Source organism: Eublepharis macularius, chromosome 1, assembly GCF_028583425.1.
Source record: "Eublepharis macularius isolate TG4126 chromosome 1, MPM_Emac_v1.0, whole genome shotgun sequence".
NCBI classification, from domain to species: Eukaryota; Metazoa; Chordata; class Lepidosauria; order Squamata; family Eublepharidae; genus Eublepharis; species Eublepharis macularius.
The window spans coordinates 229,721,482-229,736,597 of NC_072790.1; the positions used below are offsets into that span (position 1 = coordinate 229,721,482).

The 15,116-nt window shown below is 44.7% G+C and overlaps 1 protein-coding gene across 2 annotated transcripts; it reads right to left on the bottom strand.

The window, feature by feature from the left end:
* Positions 1–680: 680 nt before the first annotated feature.
* On the bottom strand, positions 681–13,670 carry LOC129342278 (intelectin-like protein). Of its 2 annotated transcripts, none has more exons than XM_054997967.1 (8): positions 13,574–13,670; positions 12,152–12,221; positions 8,632–8,796; positions 6,395–6,642; positions 5,632–5,790; positions 3,857–3,977; positions 1,068–1,171; positions 681–946 (listed from the first exon to the last, which is right to left on the bottom strand). In XM_054997967.1, the coding sequence occupies exons 2-8, from the start codon at positions 12,210–12,212 to the stop codon at positions 794–796; spliced, it is 1,011 nt and encodes a 336-aa protein (XP_054853942.1). In that variant the 5' UTR covers positions 12,213–12,221; positions 13,574–13,670; the 3' UTR covers positions 681–793. The 2 variants fall into 2 exon arrangements, with proteins under 2 accessions (XP_054853942.1, XP_054853950.1); XM_054997975.1 differs by having other exon boundaries at positions 13,558–13,665.
* Between the last annotated feature and the right edge of the window lie 1,446 nt (positions 13,671–15,116).

Genomic DNA, 15,116 nt, shown 5'->3' on the forward strand with positions numbered 1-15,116 from the left:
CGTGCTTATCTGTCATATCTAGGTGAGTAGAAGACACCTTCTGCAAGGCCTTCTGATTTGATATGTGGGCTCATACAAGGAGAAAGGGCGTTTCTTGAGCTGTCTGTTCTTCAGGCGCTTTTTAAGCCTAGCATAGTAGGAGTGATTGTACTCTTCTTTGTGGTGGCCTGGTATCATACATAGATGACATGTTTTGTAGCAGAGGACTTGTAAGAGCATGCAACAGATAGTTTTGCATTGGACTGGACCCACCTCCAGTCTCTCTACTCAGGTCCTAGAATTTTTGATTTAATGAACTAGGAAGGAACCCTGTTTATTCCTAGAGCATTGATCATAATTAGGATTACCAGCCTCCAGGTGAGGCCTGGAGATCTCCTGGAATTACAACTGATCTCCAGACTACAGAGAACAGTTGCCCTGGAGAAAACAGCAGCTTTGTAGGGTAGGTTCTATGACATTATACCCTGCTAGATTCCTTCTGCTCCCCAAACTCTACCCTTTCTAGGTTTCACTCTGAAATCTCCAGAATATTCTCAAATTGGAGTTGGCAACCCTGTCTCTGATAGAACTGGTTTCAGTAAGACTCTCTCAAGTGTATTAATCTGCTGAACAGTTGATGGGAATAGAAAGAGATGATCCCAGTTGATTCTTGTCAGGAGAAATGGCACTGGCACCACAGATTATAATTCATATTTTTTCATTTGCAGATTTGTAGGCTTCCAAACCAGGAGAAAAACTGTCCCAAATTTCCAGGGAAAGGCTCTGATGTTTGTTCATGTTGGCCATCTTAGAATCAGTGGTAAAAGATCAGCATTGCAGATTCCAGTAACTGTTTGGAAACACTCCAGCCACTGTGAGACCCATAGCCATTCCAGTCGAAGGAAGTGTAGTCACCACACTGCCGTGGACTGTCTTGTGGGAAATACCCTCCTCCGCCAACACAGGTCTGAGGAAAGGAAAATAATCACGGTCTGTTGTAGGAATCCAGAGGGGGCAAATGTTCAACATGGTTGATGGAATAAGCCAGTCCCAAACCATATCATGGTGTCTTGAGGCCACCTACTCACATGTTCTGTGTTGCATCCTGTGACTTTAACTCCAGCGCACAGAGCCATGGCTGCTTTTTCGTTGTTAAACACCCGGAACTGAACAAAGCCAGGTTCAAACTGAGCTGGAAAGACAAAAACATCAATGGCAAGGAAGTTGTACTGTAGATCAGATGTACTTGTGACAAGTTTTGGCTTGTCCAAACCATGGTTAAGCTCTTCCTTGAAGCTGGCATGATATATGATCAGAGCCTATAAGTAACTGAAATATTTATCAAAAAGAGTCCAGTAGCACCTTTAAGACTAACCAATTTTATTTTAGCATAAGCTTTCGAGAATCAAGTTCTCTTCGTCAGATGCCTGATACAGAGACTGGACAAACACAGAAGAGCAAGAGAGGGAAGAGGCAATTAGGGGGGGAGGGGGAGGGAGCAATCAAAACATTCCTTTGCTAGTATATGTAAACATCTCCTTTTGGTGTGTGTATCAGTTGGCTTCAAAGGAGTTTGCCCTGTTAGTTTGTAGAAGCCAAACAGCTAGACCATCCAATTCCAATGCAGTATGGGCCTTCGATAACCACAGCTCTCCCTGCCAGATGCATCTGACAAAGAGATCTGTGGTTCCCGAAAGCCCACGCCAGGTACCACTGAGCTCCCCCAGACCCCACCTCTGTAAAGGAAATCTGTTACCTGTGGTAATGTGATAACCATTCATAGTCCCTATTCAGTCCCAGCTTGACAGAGTCAAATTTGCATATGAATTCCAGTTCAGCAGCCTCCCGTTGGATTTTGTTTTTGAAAGGTTTCTGTTGAACTACAGTGACCTTTAAGTCTTTGATGGAATGTCCTGGTAGATTGAAGTGTTCTCCCACTGGTTTCTGGACGTTTCCATTTCTAATGTCAGATTTGTGTCCATTTATTCTTTTGCGTAGAGGTTGGCTGGTTTGTCCAATGTACAGAGCAGAAGGACATTGTTGGCACATGAGGGCATATATCAGATTGGAGGATGAGCAGCTGTAAGAGCCAGAGACAGTGTAGTTGATGCCATTGGGTCCTGTAATTGTATTCCCTGGGTAGATATAGGGGCAGAGCTGGCATCTGGGTCTGTTGCAGGGCCTGGTACCTGTGCTGGTGACTCTGCTGGCCGATTCATGGTTGTGAGTGAGAAGTCGTTTAAGGTTGGGGGGCTGTCTGTAGGCAAGGAAAGGTCTTCCACCCAGGGCTTCTGAGAGAGAGGTATCATTTTCCAGGATGGGTTGTAGCTCACTGATGATACGTTGGATGGGTTTGAGCTGGGAGCTATAGGTGACAACCAGTGGTGCTGCATTGGAATTGGATGGTCTAGCTGTTTGGCTTCTACAAACTAACAGGGCAAACTCCTTTGAAGCCAACTGATACACACACCAAAAGGAGATGTTTACATATACTAGCAAAGGAATGTTTTGATTGCTCCCTCCCCCTCCCCCCCTAATTGCCGCCTCTCTTCTCTCTCCTGCTCTTCTGTATTTGGCCAGTATCTGTATCAGGCATCTGACGAAGAGAACTTGATTCTCGAAAGCTTATGCTAAAATAAAATTGGTTAGTCTTAAAGGTGCTACTGGACTCTTTTTGATTTTGCTACCACAGACTAACACGGCTAACTTCTCTGCATCTATGAAATATTTATATCCTGCTTTTGATTTTTGTAAAAGCTCCAAGATAGCTTATGTTTATTTGATCATGTGTCATGTATGAACTGGTTTGATCCTTTAGTAAACTCCCATCTCCCAATAAATTTTCTTTCTTTCTCTCTTTCTCTCTTTCTTTCTGTGTCTGTATGTCTGTCTGTCATAAAACAATAAATAAAACACACACCCATATATAATACAATAAATAACACACACACATATATAATACTCTTTTAACGTTTTAAATTTTGTAATGTCTGTTGTTCGCTGCCTTGAGGACCCTATTTGGGTGGAAAGGCAGCATATAAATGTTTTAAATAAGTCAACAAATAAATAAAATTTAGAATCGTACACAAATTGGGCCCAAATTTCCATAGAGATGCGAACTATCTTCTGTTGAAACGTCTGCTGTCTGCTCATTACACCCTCTGTGCTCTATGGCTGCCCTAACCTTTGGAATTCCTTGCCACTAGAGAGGGCTTAGCTCTGAAAGCTTTGTAAAACTTACTCCGCTCACATTGGGTTTCAGTGACTAGGGAGGAATCCAAAATGATATGGTAGGAGGAAGGAGCATGGTTAGTATATTTTGTAAGAAGCTGGTTAAGGACTGTTCTTGTGTGTCTTTCTTAAAAAACTGTAGCCTGTTCCAAATCTTAGATACAAAACAGACATTCCAGTAAACATATACAATATTTGATATGTATTATTTAATAATCTCATTATTATTATTAAGGTGTATTGGAACTTAGGTCAGTTCCAACCAGCAATGGAAGGCAAGCAAAGTCCATGTAACATGCAAATGTTACTGATAATGAAGAACATTAACAAACCTCAAACAAGTTCACAATGCTCAATATTGACTTTAATCATTTGCCATCCAGATTTCATTTACCAATCGGGGAAAAAAACCCCTCTGAAACTGGAAGAAAATCACCATCCATCCCATATAGTTTAATTATGTATTCAAACATCTTGTATAGGAAAGCCAAAACTAGGTTATAATTTCAATTTAAAATGCTGTGGGTTTTTTTGTTTGTTTTCTTCTCTGAAAGACTTTGAGTTTGGTACTTTCTTGTATTTCAAACCAAAGCCATTCAAGGCTTCTGTCAGTTCCCACAGAATATCTTACAAACAAATCGCTTACCTCGAGCATTTGGAGAGTAAAAGAAAGACGTCTGCTCGGTATTACCAAAGTCATAGAAAACTGGTATAGCTGGGCCATTGTTATCTGGGCAGCTGCCAATTCCAAACTTTACTGGGTATTTCTATAAAGGGAAGCGAATGGCAAAGAAAAGCAGGTGTGATGTCATGGTTAGAAAGTTGGACTAGGAGCTGGGAGCTTTAAAATGAAACACGCTAGGGAGACCTTGGTCCAGTCACTCTGTCTCAGCCTGACCTACTTCTCAGGTGTTTTGAGGATAAGATGGAGGCACAGAGAACTGTGTATGCTGCCTCAGGCTTCTTGGAAGAAGGGTAGGATGAGAGAAAAAGAGAGAGAGACTTGGACCGATCTCACTGAGGGGGGGAAAGGTCCCCAGAGCAGATATGGTAGCCTTTTATAAGGAGATGTCCTGACCTGGATAGCCCTGGCAAGCCTAATTTTGTCAGATCTTGGAAGCCCAGCAGAGCTGGCCTTGGTTAGTAATTGGATAGGAGACCTCCAATAGAATTATAGGGCTGCAAGGGATCTCTAAGGTCATCTAGTCCAACGCCCTGCACAATGCAGGAAATGCACAGTTACCTTCCCCGCACACACACATGCACACACACACACAGTGACCCTGACTCAGAAGATGGCAAAACAAAAGACTTGGGTTGCAGAGGGAGATCAATGGCAAAGCATCTCTGTTAGTCTCTTGCCTTGAAAGAATGCTTCTGCCCCCAGCTTCATATGTTGCCCAGCATTGCTGGAGAAGGGAATGTGGGAGGTGCACAAATCATCACCGCTCCTTGTGGCCATGGCAGTGCACTCCTAGTTGCACTTGGCACCATCCGGGAAAGGGCGTGCAGGCAGTGTGGGCAGCTGGGACTGCATGTGGTGGGAGAACTGTGAGTTGGCAAAGGAAAGACACTCAGGCAGGTGGGGCATGTGGGTGGGAGGGCAAGATGAGAAGCCTAGCAGTGAGCATGGGGAGTGGGGGGGTCCTGAGCAATCTCTGCCCAGCCCCCCCCCCCAACTTGTAACCAGCCCTGCATAGGGTGACATACCCCTCCTGCTGAGGTGAGGAGGCGGAGGTGTGTGTTTGGATGTGAGCAAGAGCTGAGAAAAAGGGAAGACAGAAAACTGTGGAGTTGGCTGAAGGTGAAGTCCTTTTGGGCGTAGGGTCTTTCCTCTTGGGAATCTAAAGTGGGGCACTGAACTTGCTGCCCTGTAGACGTGCCTTTTTGCCTTTACCTGTACATCTGTAATACGGATGCCACATTCTCTTTGATGGCAAGAGATCTCCTGTACACTGCCACCGCTTAGACTTGCCAGTTTCCCACCGGGGGCAGAGAATCTCCTGCCCTCAGCTCTTATTGACTGCTGCTGTTCAGCTGGATGGTGGGGGAAATGCCCAGGAGAAAGCGGGGGACTGATTGGCATCCCTGGCAGGATGATGCCATTGCACCACAGGTGCCAACCCCCGCCCCCCGCCACAATATGGAAGTCCCTGCCTCCTCCATGTCCTCCCAGTTGCTAGGCTCTGCCAGGCTTCTCTAATCTGCAAATATTACAAAGACCCCATAAGCCTCCAGTGTTCTTACATCAAAAGGGAACCACAGGCTCTGCCTCTGGAACTCCTCACCTCTCAGAGAAGGGGGGAGCATGTAATAGTGTTTTGAATTCCCTAGCTTCTTGAGCTCAGTCTTTATGAGAACTTCATACTACTGGCACTCTTCAAAGGCCCAAATGTGCAGTCATTGGACAACCATCCTTACCTGGTAGAGTCTAAGAAGGTTCCCCCCTTCAGCAGACAAGAAGCCTGTTTCAGTGTGATACCGCAAGAAGGCAGCTTCCCGCCATTCCTTCACCGGGGTGTTGTTGGGGACGTGCCATATGGCCACATCCCGTGCTTCAAGGTCATAATAGCCAGGATTCTAGAAAGTTTACAAAAACGTTTGAGGGAAAAGCCTGGTGGTGCCTAAACCCCAGATAATAGGGTTGCCAGCTGAACACTGGTAACCAGCAAGTCTCCCATGGGTGGGGGAGCAATGTCACATGTCAGACATGATATCATGATGACATCACTTCTTGCTTGCACCAGAAGTGACATCACCACACTCCAGGAATTTGCTAATCTCCATGGGATTTTTACCATAAAGAGATACAATTCTTAGAGCGTTTCCTGGTAGGGTTGCCAGGCCATGCCTAGCAACAAGTGGGAGGGGTGGGGATGGGGGCATGGGGGGCACAACATCAGCTATACAATTATGTCATTTCAGAGGAAAACCTGGAAGTGACATTGCAACATAATGTATCGTTGCTCCTACCCCACTGCTCCCACTGGAGCAAAGATGCCCCAGTAGGGCCTGCAGTCTGTGACTGCTAGCATCTTTTGTTTCAACAAGTGATAAAGAGCCTTCCAGAATGAAATCCAAACTTCTTACACCAGTCTCTGATTGATATGTGTATGTCAGAGAAGTGCATCTCTTAACTTTTCAAGCAGGAAGATGTAGCATGCATATGAAAAGAGAGACTCACCTTGAAGTCATCGCTAGTTGCAGCCGTGGCTGTTCCAAAAGTGGCATTGTTAGCCCAATTGCCATCCCCCTGGGGGTAGGTGCTCTGGCTCCCTTGTTGGCTAGACCAGCGGTCTCCCAGACTGCACTTCCCAAATATGTTGTTCTCATGGATGCTAGCCACCAGAGTCCAGCCACCTCCATTGGTGCTCATGTCACAGAAGGTTTGGTAGACCTCACCATCTTCTGTGGCTAGGTAATACAAGCCATCTGCAGGAGGACAGACCATTCTGTAGCAAAGCTCACACCACATTTATACCATTAACTCTAAACATTTTTTTTGTAATGTTCAAAACAGAAGTTGTTGGAGATGGGTTCTTATTACACTGCAAGGAACTTGGTTCCAGGTTCAGCTCACTAAGGAGGTCAACTTTCTCAACACAGCCCTGGACCCTGACTTGGATTATGTAGTCTTTACCTTTACTGAATGCCTGTGAAGAAGCAACATTCTTGCTAGCCATTTTAAGGCCCGGTTTAACCTTGAGGTCATGCAGGCAAGAAGAATTCAACCATGTGTAACCCTTGGGCCACTAGAGAGAGTTAAACAGTTGGGGTATTCCTTATAAGGAAAAAAAGGCGCAATCTTGCCTGAGAGATTGGAGGGCCTGAAACTGCCCAGAGAAGCACTCTCACCTCAGAAGGCCTCCTTTCTAAATTAATATTTTAGGTATGAGAATTTCTTATACTAATTACTGGAAGGGAGGATTGTGTTTATATTAATTGGCTGTTAGTTTGTATTTTGATTATTGTTGGGTCTATTTGAAATGGATGTTATATGTAAATTTTCCCTGAGAGATTGGGAGGGCCTGAAACTGCAAGGGAAAACACTCTCCTCAGAAGCACTCCTTTTTATGAACAATCTCTGTTAATACTTTAAAAACTCCTGTAAAGAACAGAAGACATCCCAATGGAGAGCACAGCTATAAGCTGGTGGATTTTCAAGGAACTGGCTAGACAGAAGTCAGAAAGACTGAGACCCGGGTCTTCTTGAATACAACAGGCCTGATTTGTTAAACTGTTACATGATTGTTGTTGTATATGCTTTATTATTGTTCCAAATAAGATGTATTTTCAAGTTGGTTCATTGTTATTTTCATAAATGTAAGTGCAGGGTTGCCAGGTCCCTCTATCCTCTCAGCTGGAGGATAGGGGCCTGGAACTTACCCTCACGCATGTGCATCAGCGCACGTGCTCTGGCATTGCCGTGATGATGTCACTTCCGGAAGTGACGCCATCACACCAAGTGCGTAGTGATGTCACTTCTGTAAGTGATGTCATCGCGCTGGCCGCGGGAGTGCTCCTGAGCTCCGATTTGGCTGGTTTGGGGCCAAATCAGAGTGCAGGGATGCTCCCGCAGCCAGTGCGAGGGGTGGAAGCGTCCGCCCAGTGCACGCTCCTGAGGTGCGTGCCAGTGGCGGGCACGGTCCAGGAGTTTGCTCACCACTGGCGGGCACCTGGTAACCCTAGTCACAAGGTGGGATCACACTGTCATAGATGTGAACTCTCCTAGTTCTTAAATTAAAAATATATATTTATTTGGTATTGCTCCTTGAACTAAACAGGTTACACATGCAGTAATGGTTGTGTTTAGCATCTCATTTAAATTGGGCACTATGCAGATATTCAGCCTGTTTCCTGTTTTAGGAAGCCCTAGGTAAAATGCAGATTAACTTTCTTATCACCTCTAGGGAACACCACTAGAATTGCCAGATGGGGTCCAGAAGAATACTGGACCCCTGGGAGAAGGAGGAATGTGGCACTTAACTGTAGTGTTGTTATTCATGTGCGCGCAAAGTGCATGTGCGCTCCTGGCCCAGTGCAATGATGTCACTTCCAGTAGTGATGTCATCATGCCCCCCCCCCACTCTGGATGCCTGGATGGGCTGGCCACACCTGGGTGGCACCCTGCAGGAGATTGGGTGGCCAGGCAGGTTGGCCACTCCCCCAGGCTGGTGGTAGTGGTAGCAATCAGGAGTCTGGGCAGGCAAGCAATGGAGCTGTCTGGAAGTAGATGGGGAGGAGGCAGAGATGGTGCCAGGTTGTGGTATTTTAGCTGCATTTCCCCTGGGCAATACACAAAAATACAGGACTGTCCAGGTGAAAACCAGACACCTGGAAACCCTAGTTCTCACAGAATCCCGTCTTTCTTTTGGGAGGCGTCACTTCTACCATATCTCCATCCTTTTCTGGCTCACTCACCTGCGGCTCCTTCTAGTGCCGTTTTGATTTCCTTGCAGCTTCGAGGCAGAGTCTGGAGCAGGTTTGGGGGCAGGCCCGGCTCGTTCTGGAAACAAGTAGCATCTTCCCACTTAATCATCATACTGAGAAGGTCATGTTTCAGTGCGGTCATGCAGCGATCGCTATCTACAAAGAAGGGATTTATGAGGGAGGAAAGAGCGGGACCATTCATTCATGGCAATGAATTCTAAAAGCTAATTATGCACTGGGTGAAGAAGTCCTTTTTTTGTCTGGATCGCACTGTCCATTCACTTCACTGGGTCCCCCTGAGTTTTATTTAACATCATGGGAGAGAAAGTACCAAGGTCACTTTCTCCATTGCATTTTGTTTTCAAACAGTTTCCTAATAATTCCCAAAACAGAATGTGCTTTTTTCACTGCTACTGCACTGCTACTGCTACTGAGTTGACATTTTCATTGAGTTCTTCTCTATGACCTAGATCACGCCTACTCCCGTCCCTCACTGCTGCCTGGTGCAGCAGTGGGAAAAATTTAGCTGAAAAAGCAATGACACAGTGATGCAGCAACATCACTTAAAATCATAGAATTATAGAGCTGGAAGGGAACTCCAAGGATCATCCAGTCCAACCTCCGGCACAACACAGGAAATTAACACCAACCCCTCCCCCACTTCCCAGTGGTCTCTGTTCAATGCCTCGAGGAAGGCAAAAATCCTCCTGGACACTTGGCCAATCTGGCTCAGAGAAAAATTCCTTCCTGACCCCAAAGTAGCAATTGGCATTACCCTGGGCACATAAGAAAGGGGCAGCACTGGCTCATTCCTTCCTGCCCCCTTTCTCACAGGCTTTCTATGCATGGGCTATTTGCCCCCCTTTGGGCCCTATATTGTGTCAGATGTTTTCCAGATATCCAAGTGCAATATGGTGCCCTTGGGAGTCAGCCACGGGTTTTGACCAACTTTCTTGTCTGCTCTGTTGCTGTAACTTTTGTTCAAATCCATTTCAATGCTGGCTTTGACTCCCATGCAAACCATTTCATTTGCCTTTCTTCAAACTGCCCACCATGCGATGATTGGTTCCCTCCACCCTGACATCCCCTTTCCTCCCCCTCTTCTGTCCCTCCCCTTTCCCATCATGTCTTTTGTACAAAAAACCGTTTTCTTCCAAGACATTTTCCAGTGAGATCTCAAGCTTGCTGAAAAACCATATGATTTCCTTCAAAGCAGTAATAAACGGAGGTGTAATTGTAGCTTTTGCTTTTTCTGTCCTTTTTTTACTTATACAGTCACCTTAGTAATGCTGTAGTAATGCCTTCTGCCCTAGCATTTCATTATAGCATTTTAGTATTTATAATTTCTTAAATGATGTCTCATATATTTTTATTACAAGCCCTTTCCCCTTGGTGAGATATCATTTATAAAAAAAATTGTTCATTTTAGCAGTACTGTGCTGCCTCCACCCTATCATAACAACATTTAAAGTTTTTAAAAACACTCTCTACTATGTATTAATAACATGGATTTCCCCCCCAAGAGTGGTTAGTCATCTTAGTGGTGTTGCATGCCAGATGTCTCCAGAGATTACAATGTTCTCCTTGGAAAAATTTCAGTTTCCAATAATCATACTTGGGCATAGCAATTCCTTCCAGTAACACTGAAGTTAAATTGCAAATCTTCACGCATGCACTTATCTGTGTATCTACAGCATATGTTTTGTTTTGCGATGTGCTAATGGCGATTCTCACACAGGCACAAGCACTGCAGAAACATCGCCAGGAAATCAATCAACTATTTAAATGCCTTGTTGGTTTGCACGAAGCATGATGTTGGGCGGCATCTTTAAGCATTGCTGGTTTGCAGAAGGAGGATGTCAATAATGATGAAAGCATCAAAGGAATTTCAGCAGTCAGCCTAAACTTTTCTTTTGGAAAGGAAGATGATGCGGACAGGTAACACATTTTTTTGTAGGGTAATAAGCCGATACTGATGGAGCGGTGCATAATGAAACAGGCAAGAACGAGCCAAAATAAATGAGATTTCAATTCTAAGGAAATCAGGGCATAATGTGATTTGCCTAAATTCATACTGAGTCATAGAATCAGCATTGCTGACAGGTGGCCACCTAGCCTCTGCTTGAAAACCTCCAAAGAAAGAGAGCCCACCAGCTCCCAAGGAAGCCCGTTCCACTGAGGAACCACTCTAACCATCTGGAAGTTTTCCCTAATGTTTAGCTGAAAATTCTTTTGGTTTGATTTTAACCCTTTGGTTCTGGTCTGACTCTTGGGGCCAACAGACGTGTAACCGAAAGTAACACCACACATTGCTGGGATACTCTACTAATCCCCTAAAGCTCCATGGTAAAGCCATAGAGTTGGGAGGGGGGGCGTTGCTAGAACATCCAAGCAATTGGTAATGTTGCTTCCGGTTACAGGGCTGGGATTGACATTGCAGTGTCACATGATGCCGTACAATAGCTGTACCCCCAGAAGCTCCAGCTGTTGTCAGCCAAAGTTTCTTGACACCAAGGAACCTTTCCTGGTTATTTCTCACTGGACCCCACTAGCTGATATGTAAAGTCAAGATCTTTTTCATCTCAATTGCATCACTTTACATTTTCTTATGTTGAACCTCATTGTGTTGACTAGTTCATTTGGAGAGATCCTTATGGAGTTCTTTTGCAGAGGGTCATCAAAGTGATATATAGTTGGCACTGTGACCACACAAATCTCTGTCATGTTTAACGAATAGAAAGATGTGTTATCTAGTCATAGGTGCTCCTAGTTACACACACTCAGGGCTCATTTGGAGGTGGAACATGCCGGAACAGCGTTCCGGTAAATCTGAAAAGAGGTCATGTGGGTTTTGGCCCTGTCCAAGTGATTCCTTTTCCTCCTGGCTGGGCTCCAAAGGAACGTAAGCTGCTTTGAATTCATTCTGCTTTTCTGCTTTATTTTCATTTGTGATTCGTGAGGAGAGAGAGAGAGTGAGTGAATGAGTGAGGGCAAGCCGGGTGGGGCTGGGCTCCAAAGGAGGGTAAGCTGCTTTGAAATAATTCTGCTGCTTTATTTTCATTTGTGACTTGTGAGAGAGAGAGAGTGAGTGAGTGTGTGCATGCAAGCAGGGCTGGCTCTCCAGAAGAGGGTAAGCTGCTTTGAGTTCATTCTGCTTTAAGGAGATACCTGGAGATTTTTGGGGAAAGGGGCCTGAGGGGTGGATGTTACCTTCTGACACACTTCCGGTAATGTCAGAGGCTGTGGCATATGCTAATGAGATATGCTAATGAGATATGCTAAATTAGTTCCTGCAGTTCTTTTTCTAGGAAATGACCCCTGCACACACTGTTAACCAAACATCTAGTTCGGGTTGGGACCGAAGGCCTCATGAATTTGGTCTCCTTCCTCAGGTCCCGTCCAGCTGCCAAACATTTTAAAAGGGAATGCGATGTGTTGTGTGCATGTGTGTCTAAAGAATGACTGCAATTCTAACAACTGTTTTGACCAAAAATAACACATGCACACTTACCACACCATTGGCCTTTTGGCAACACAATCACACACAGCAGGATGGACAGGAAGCCCCTCATTTTCTTGAGCTGTAAGATCCAAGATCTGTTATGTAAGAGCCTCTCTATCCCGCCCTGAAACACACAATCTCACACACAAAGAGGAATTCAGACCCTTTCCTTTGCAAGCTCCAGTTTATACAGTGTGATCTCTCTGCATATCCCAAATGAAAAAAATTGAAAAACCAAATCTCATACGGCAGAATTTAAATAAATTCAGTGGAAAATGGAAGAGAATGAAACTGAGGATCCAGCACTTAATTGTGCAAAGCTGTAGCCTTACAGAGATGGTTGCAGACTTTACTCTGGAGCATAAGCTTGCACATGCCATCCTTTCCCCCAGCAATGTCTCTTTACTCCAGTTAAAGAAACAGAATACTTTCCAAGGCTCTGCAAAAATACACATCAGAACTCTGAAAATGAGGAAGAAATTCAGAAATTCGAAACTTGACAAAGACTCCTGCCAGCTTTCCAAACACTGAAAGACACACACAGGCTTGGTACAAAAGACCAGCAACTCTGGGAACCTGAGGCCACACACTGGCTGGGGTTATGCACAATTTCCATTCATTCTCATCACTGCTCTACCCCTCACCCTCTGAACCAATCAACCAAAAATCCATTCCGTATTTCCTCCTCTTTAAGACTGGACATAGTCCTGAAACAAAAAAATCAAGAAGTCACCGGACCAGAAAGAGCCCATCTCTATTGCCTTGCCGTTCATGTCATTCGCAATGAGAACCCGTATCCCTGTTGAAAGGCAACAGGACTCTAGTGTCATGCCACTTTCGTTGCAGCTCCATTGCCAGCTCTTTCCCTGCCATGATTGGGGCCCACTTGCTGCCACCTCTCTCCTGAATCTGATACAGCTACGGCGCTGAGCCTCTTCCTGTGCACAGCAGCCAGAAGCCACTTTTGCCCCAAACCCATAGTCACCCAAAGAGAATATACCGTTCAAGAGGGAGCTCTCTTGTCAGTGCCCCACAAAAAAAAAAGAAAAAAACAGGCGGCTTACATATTTACAAAACAAATTCAGAATGGCAAGACTAAATAGCCCCATTCAGCAACATAGGAGAGCCAGACCGTTATGTTGTTGCCCCTGCCTTAACAGAATAAAACAGTTGTCCAATGGTACTTTAAAGACTAACAAAATGTATTTGTTTCATGGTGAGTCTTTAAGTTGCTGCTGGACTCTTGGTTTGTTCTGCTTCTAAAAATCAGCCTTAGCAGAGAAATTAATCTGTTACTTGTTTGCTGCATGGGAGACTAACATCGGTTTGGGGGAAAACCCCACTGTTTTTTTGATACAACACAATATGGCACAGCAGGGTAGGCGTGGGGGTGTAAAGAAATATTCCCAGCTCACCTAATCAGCAGCTTACCTTCCTCTCTGCTTCTGAGTGAGTGTCAATGGCTTAACCAGGAAGAAAGGCCTGATCGGTTATGTTTCTCCCCCGTCTCTACCGACAGCCAAATTGACTTTGGAGCATTGATGAACAAATCAGAGCAGAGAGTTCAGAGTAGCCAGAAATTGTTGACACACAAAGGGCAGGAGGGCAATGAACAGAGTGGGACTCATTTTCGTTGGATCTTCTCTCCTCCTTCCACTTTGGATCCTGCAGCCCATATTTCCATAACAGTTGTCACCAGGAGGACTGGACATTCTCACAGAACACTTCTGTTCAGTGTCCAAGAACTGATCCAGTTGGTAGTTCAATTCATGTGTCATACTATGGTAAAGTTTGCACGAACCACAGCCAAACCATGGTATGAGCTTCCAAATGTACAGGCAAGCCGTGGTCAGCAGCTGTTGTTTCCCCTGCACTTAACACTTTGGTGCAATGGCCTCTGGAGGATAGCTTTAACAATTGTTTGAGAAAATGAGCCCCGTGGCGCAGAGTGGTAAGCTGCAGTACTGCAGCCCAAGCTCTGCTTACAACCTGAGTTCGATCCTGGCGGAAGCCAGGTTTGCAAACCCAGCTCAAAGTTGACTCAGCCTTCCATCCTTCCGAGGTTGGTAAAATGAGTACCCAGTTTCCTGGTGGTAAAGTGTAGATGACTGGGGAAGGCAATGGCAAACCACCCCATAAAAAGTCTGCCAAGAAAACGGTGTGATGTGACACCCCCCCATGGGTCAGTAGTAACTCGGTGCTTGCACAGGGGGCTACCTTTACCTGAGAACAAAAATGCAAGGAGGTTCCTACCACAAGAGTAGCCTATAGAGGGTGAAAACCATGCATGTAGGATTACAAAAAGTCAAAAGCAATGAGAATCAAAGTGAAGATGTGTATTAAGCATATAAAGAGCATGAAATACTCAAATACTTCTATAGATAATAATCATAAGTCAACACAAACTTTAACACATGCAATAAATGACTAGAAAGACAACCAACAGGTAAATTTATAACTCAACTGGTGCAGTGGTAAACTCCCAACAGGGAAGACATCCAATAGGTAAGCTTTCATGGTATCACTTAAGCAAGGTAAGTCTTATATATCCATATCTGTGTCCATTGTATTCATTTTCCTTTTTATGTTCTTTTCTGGTGGTGCCAGTGGTCTCGGGATGCCAAAAGACGTTCCTGTGTCGCCCAACATGCAGGGCTGGCAAGAACCCCAATGTTTTGTTGTTACAACCTCATCAGGGGCAAGAACTCAGTCCACCATACTAAAATAGATAATTACATGAATACATACAATAAATATCTAAAAACATGTAATAAATATTTAAAATACAAACTGGATCAATAATAAATTATATAAGAACAATCTACCCTGCCAAACATCACAAGAGAAATCTTTCCGCGCCATCAAGTTAATGAATCAATCTCGGCATCCTCAAGTTGGCCGTAGCCCAATGATGGGAAAATTTAAAAGGTTTCGAATTTGTTCAAACATTGCAATTAAAGGGAACTTTCACTAA

What these genes read in the sequence shown, in the direction of transcription:
- LOC129342278 (XM_054997967.1), bottom strand. Translation starts at nt 12,212, where the DNA reads ATGAGGGGCTTCCTGTCCATCCTGCTGTGTGTGATTGTGTTGCCAAAA. An exon ending in GCCAAAAGGCCAATGGTGTG is followed by an intron (nt 8,797 to 12,151) that starts GTAAGTGTGCAT and finishes CCTTCTTTGTAG; the next exon opens with ATAGCGATCGCTGCATGACC. An exon ending in CAGGATGCAACACAGAACAT is followed by an intron (nt 947 to 1,067) that starts GTGAGTAGGTGG and finishes TCCTTTCCTCAG; the next exon opens with ACCTGTGTTGGCGGAGGAGG.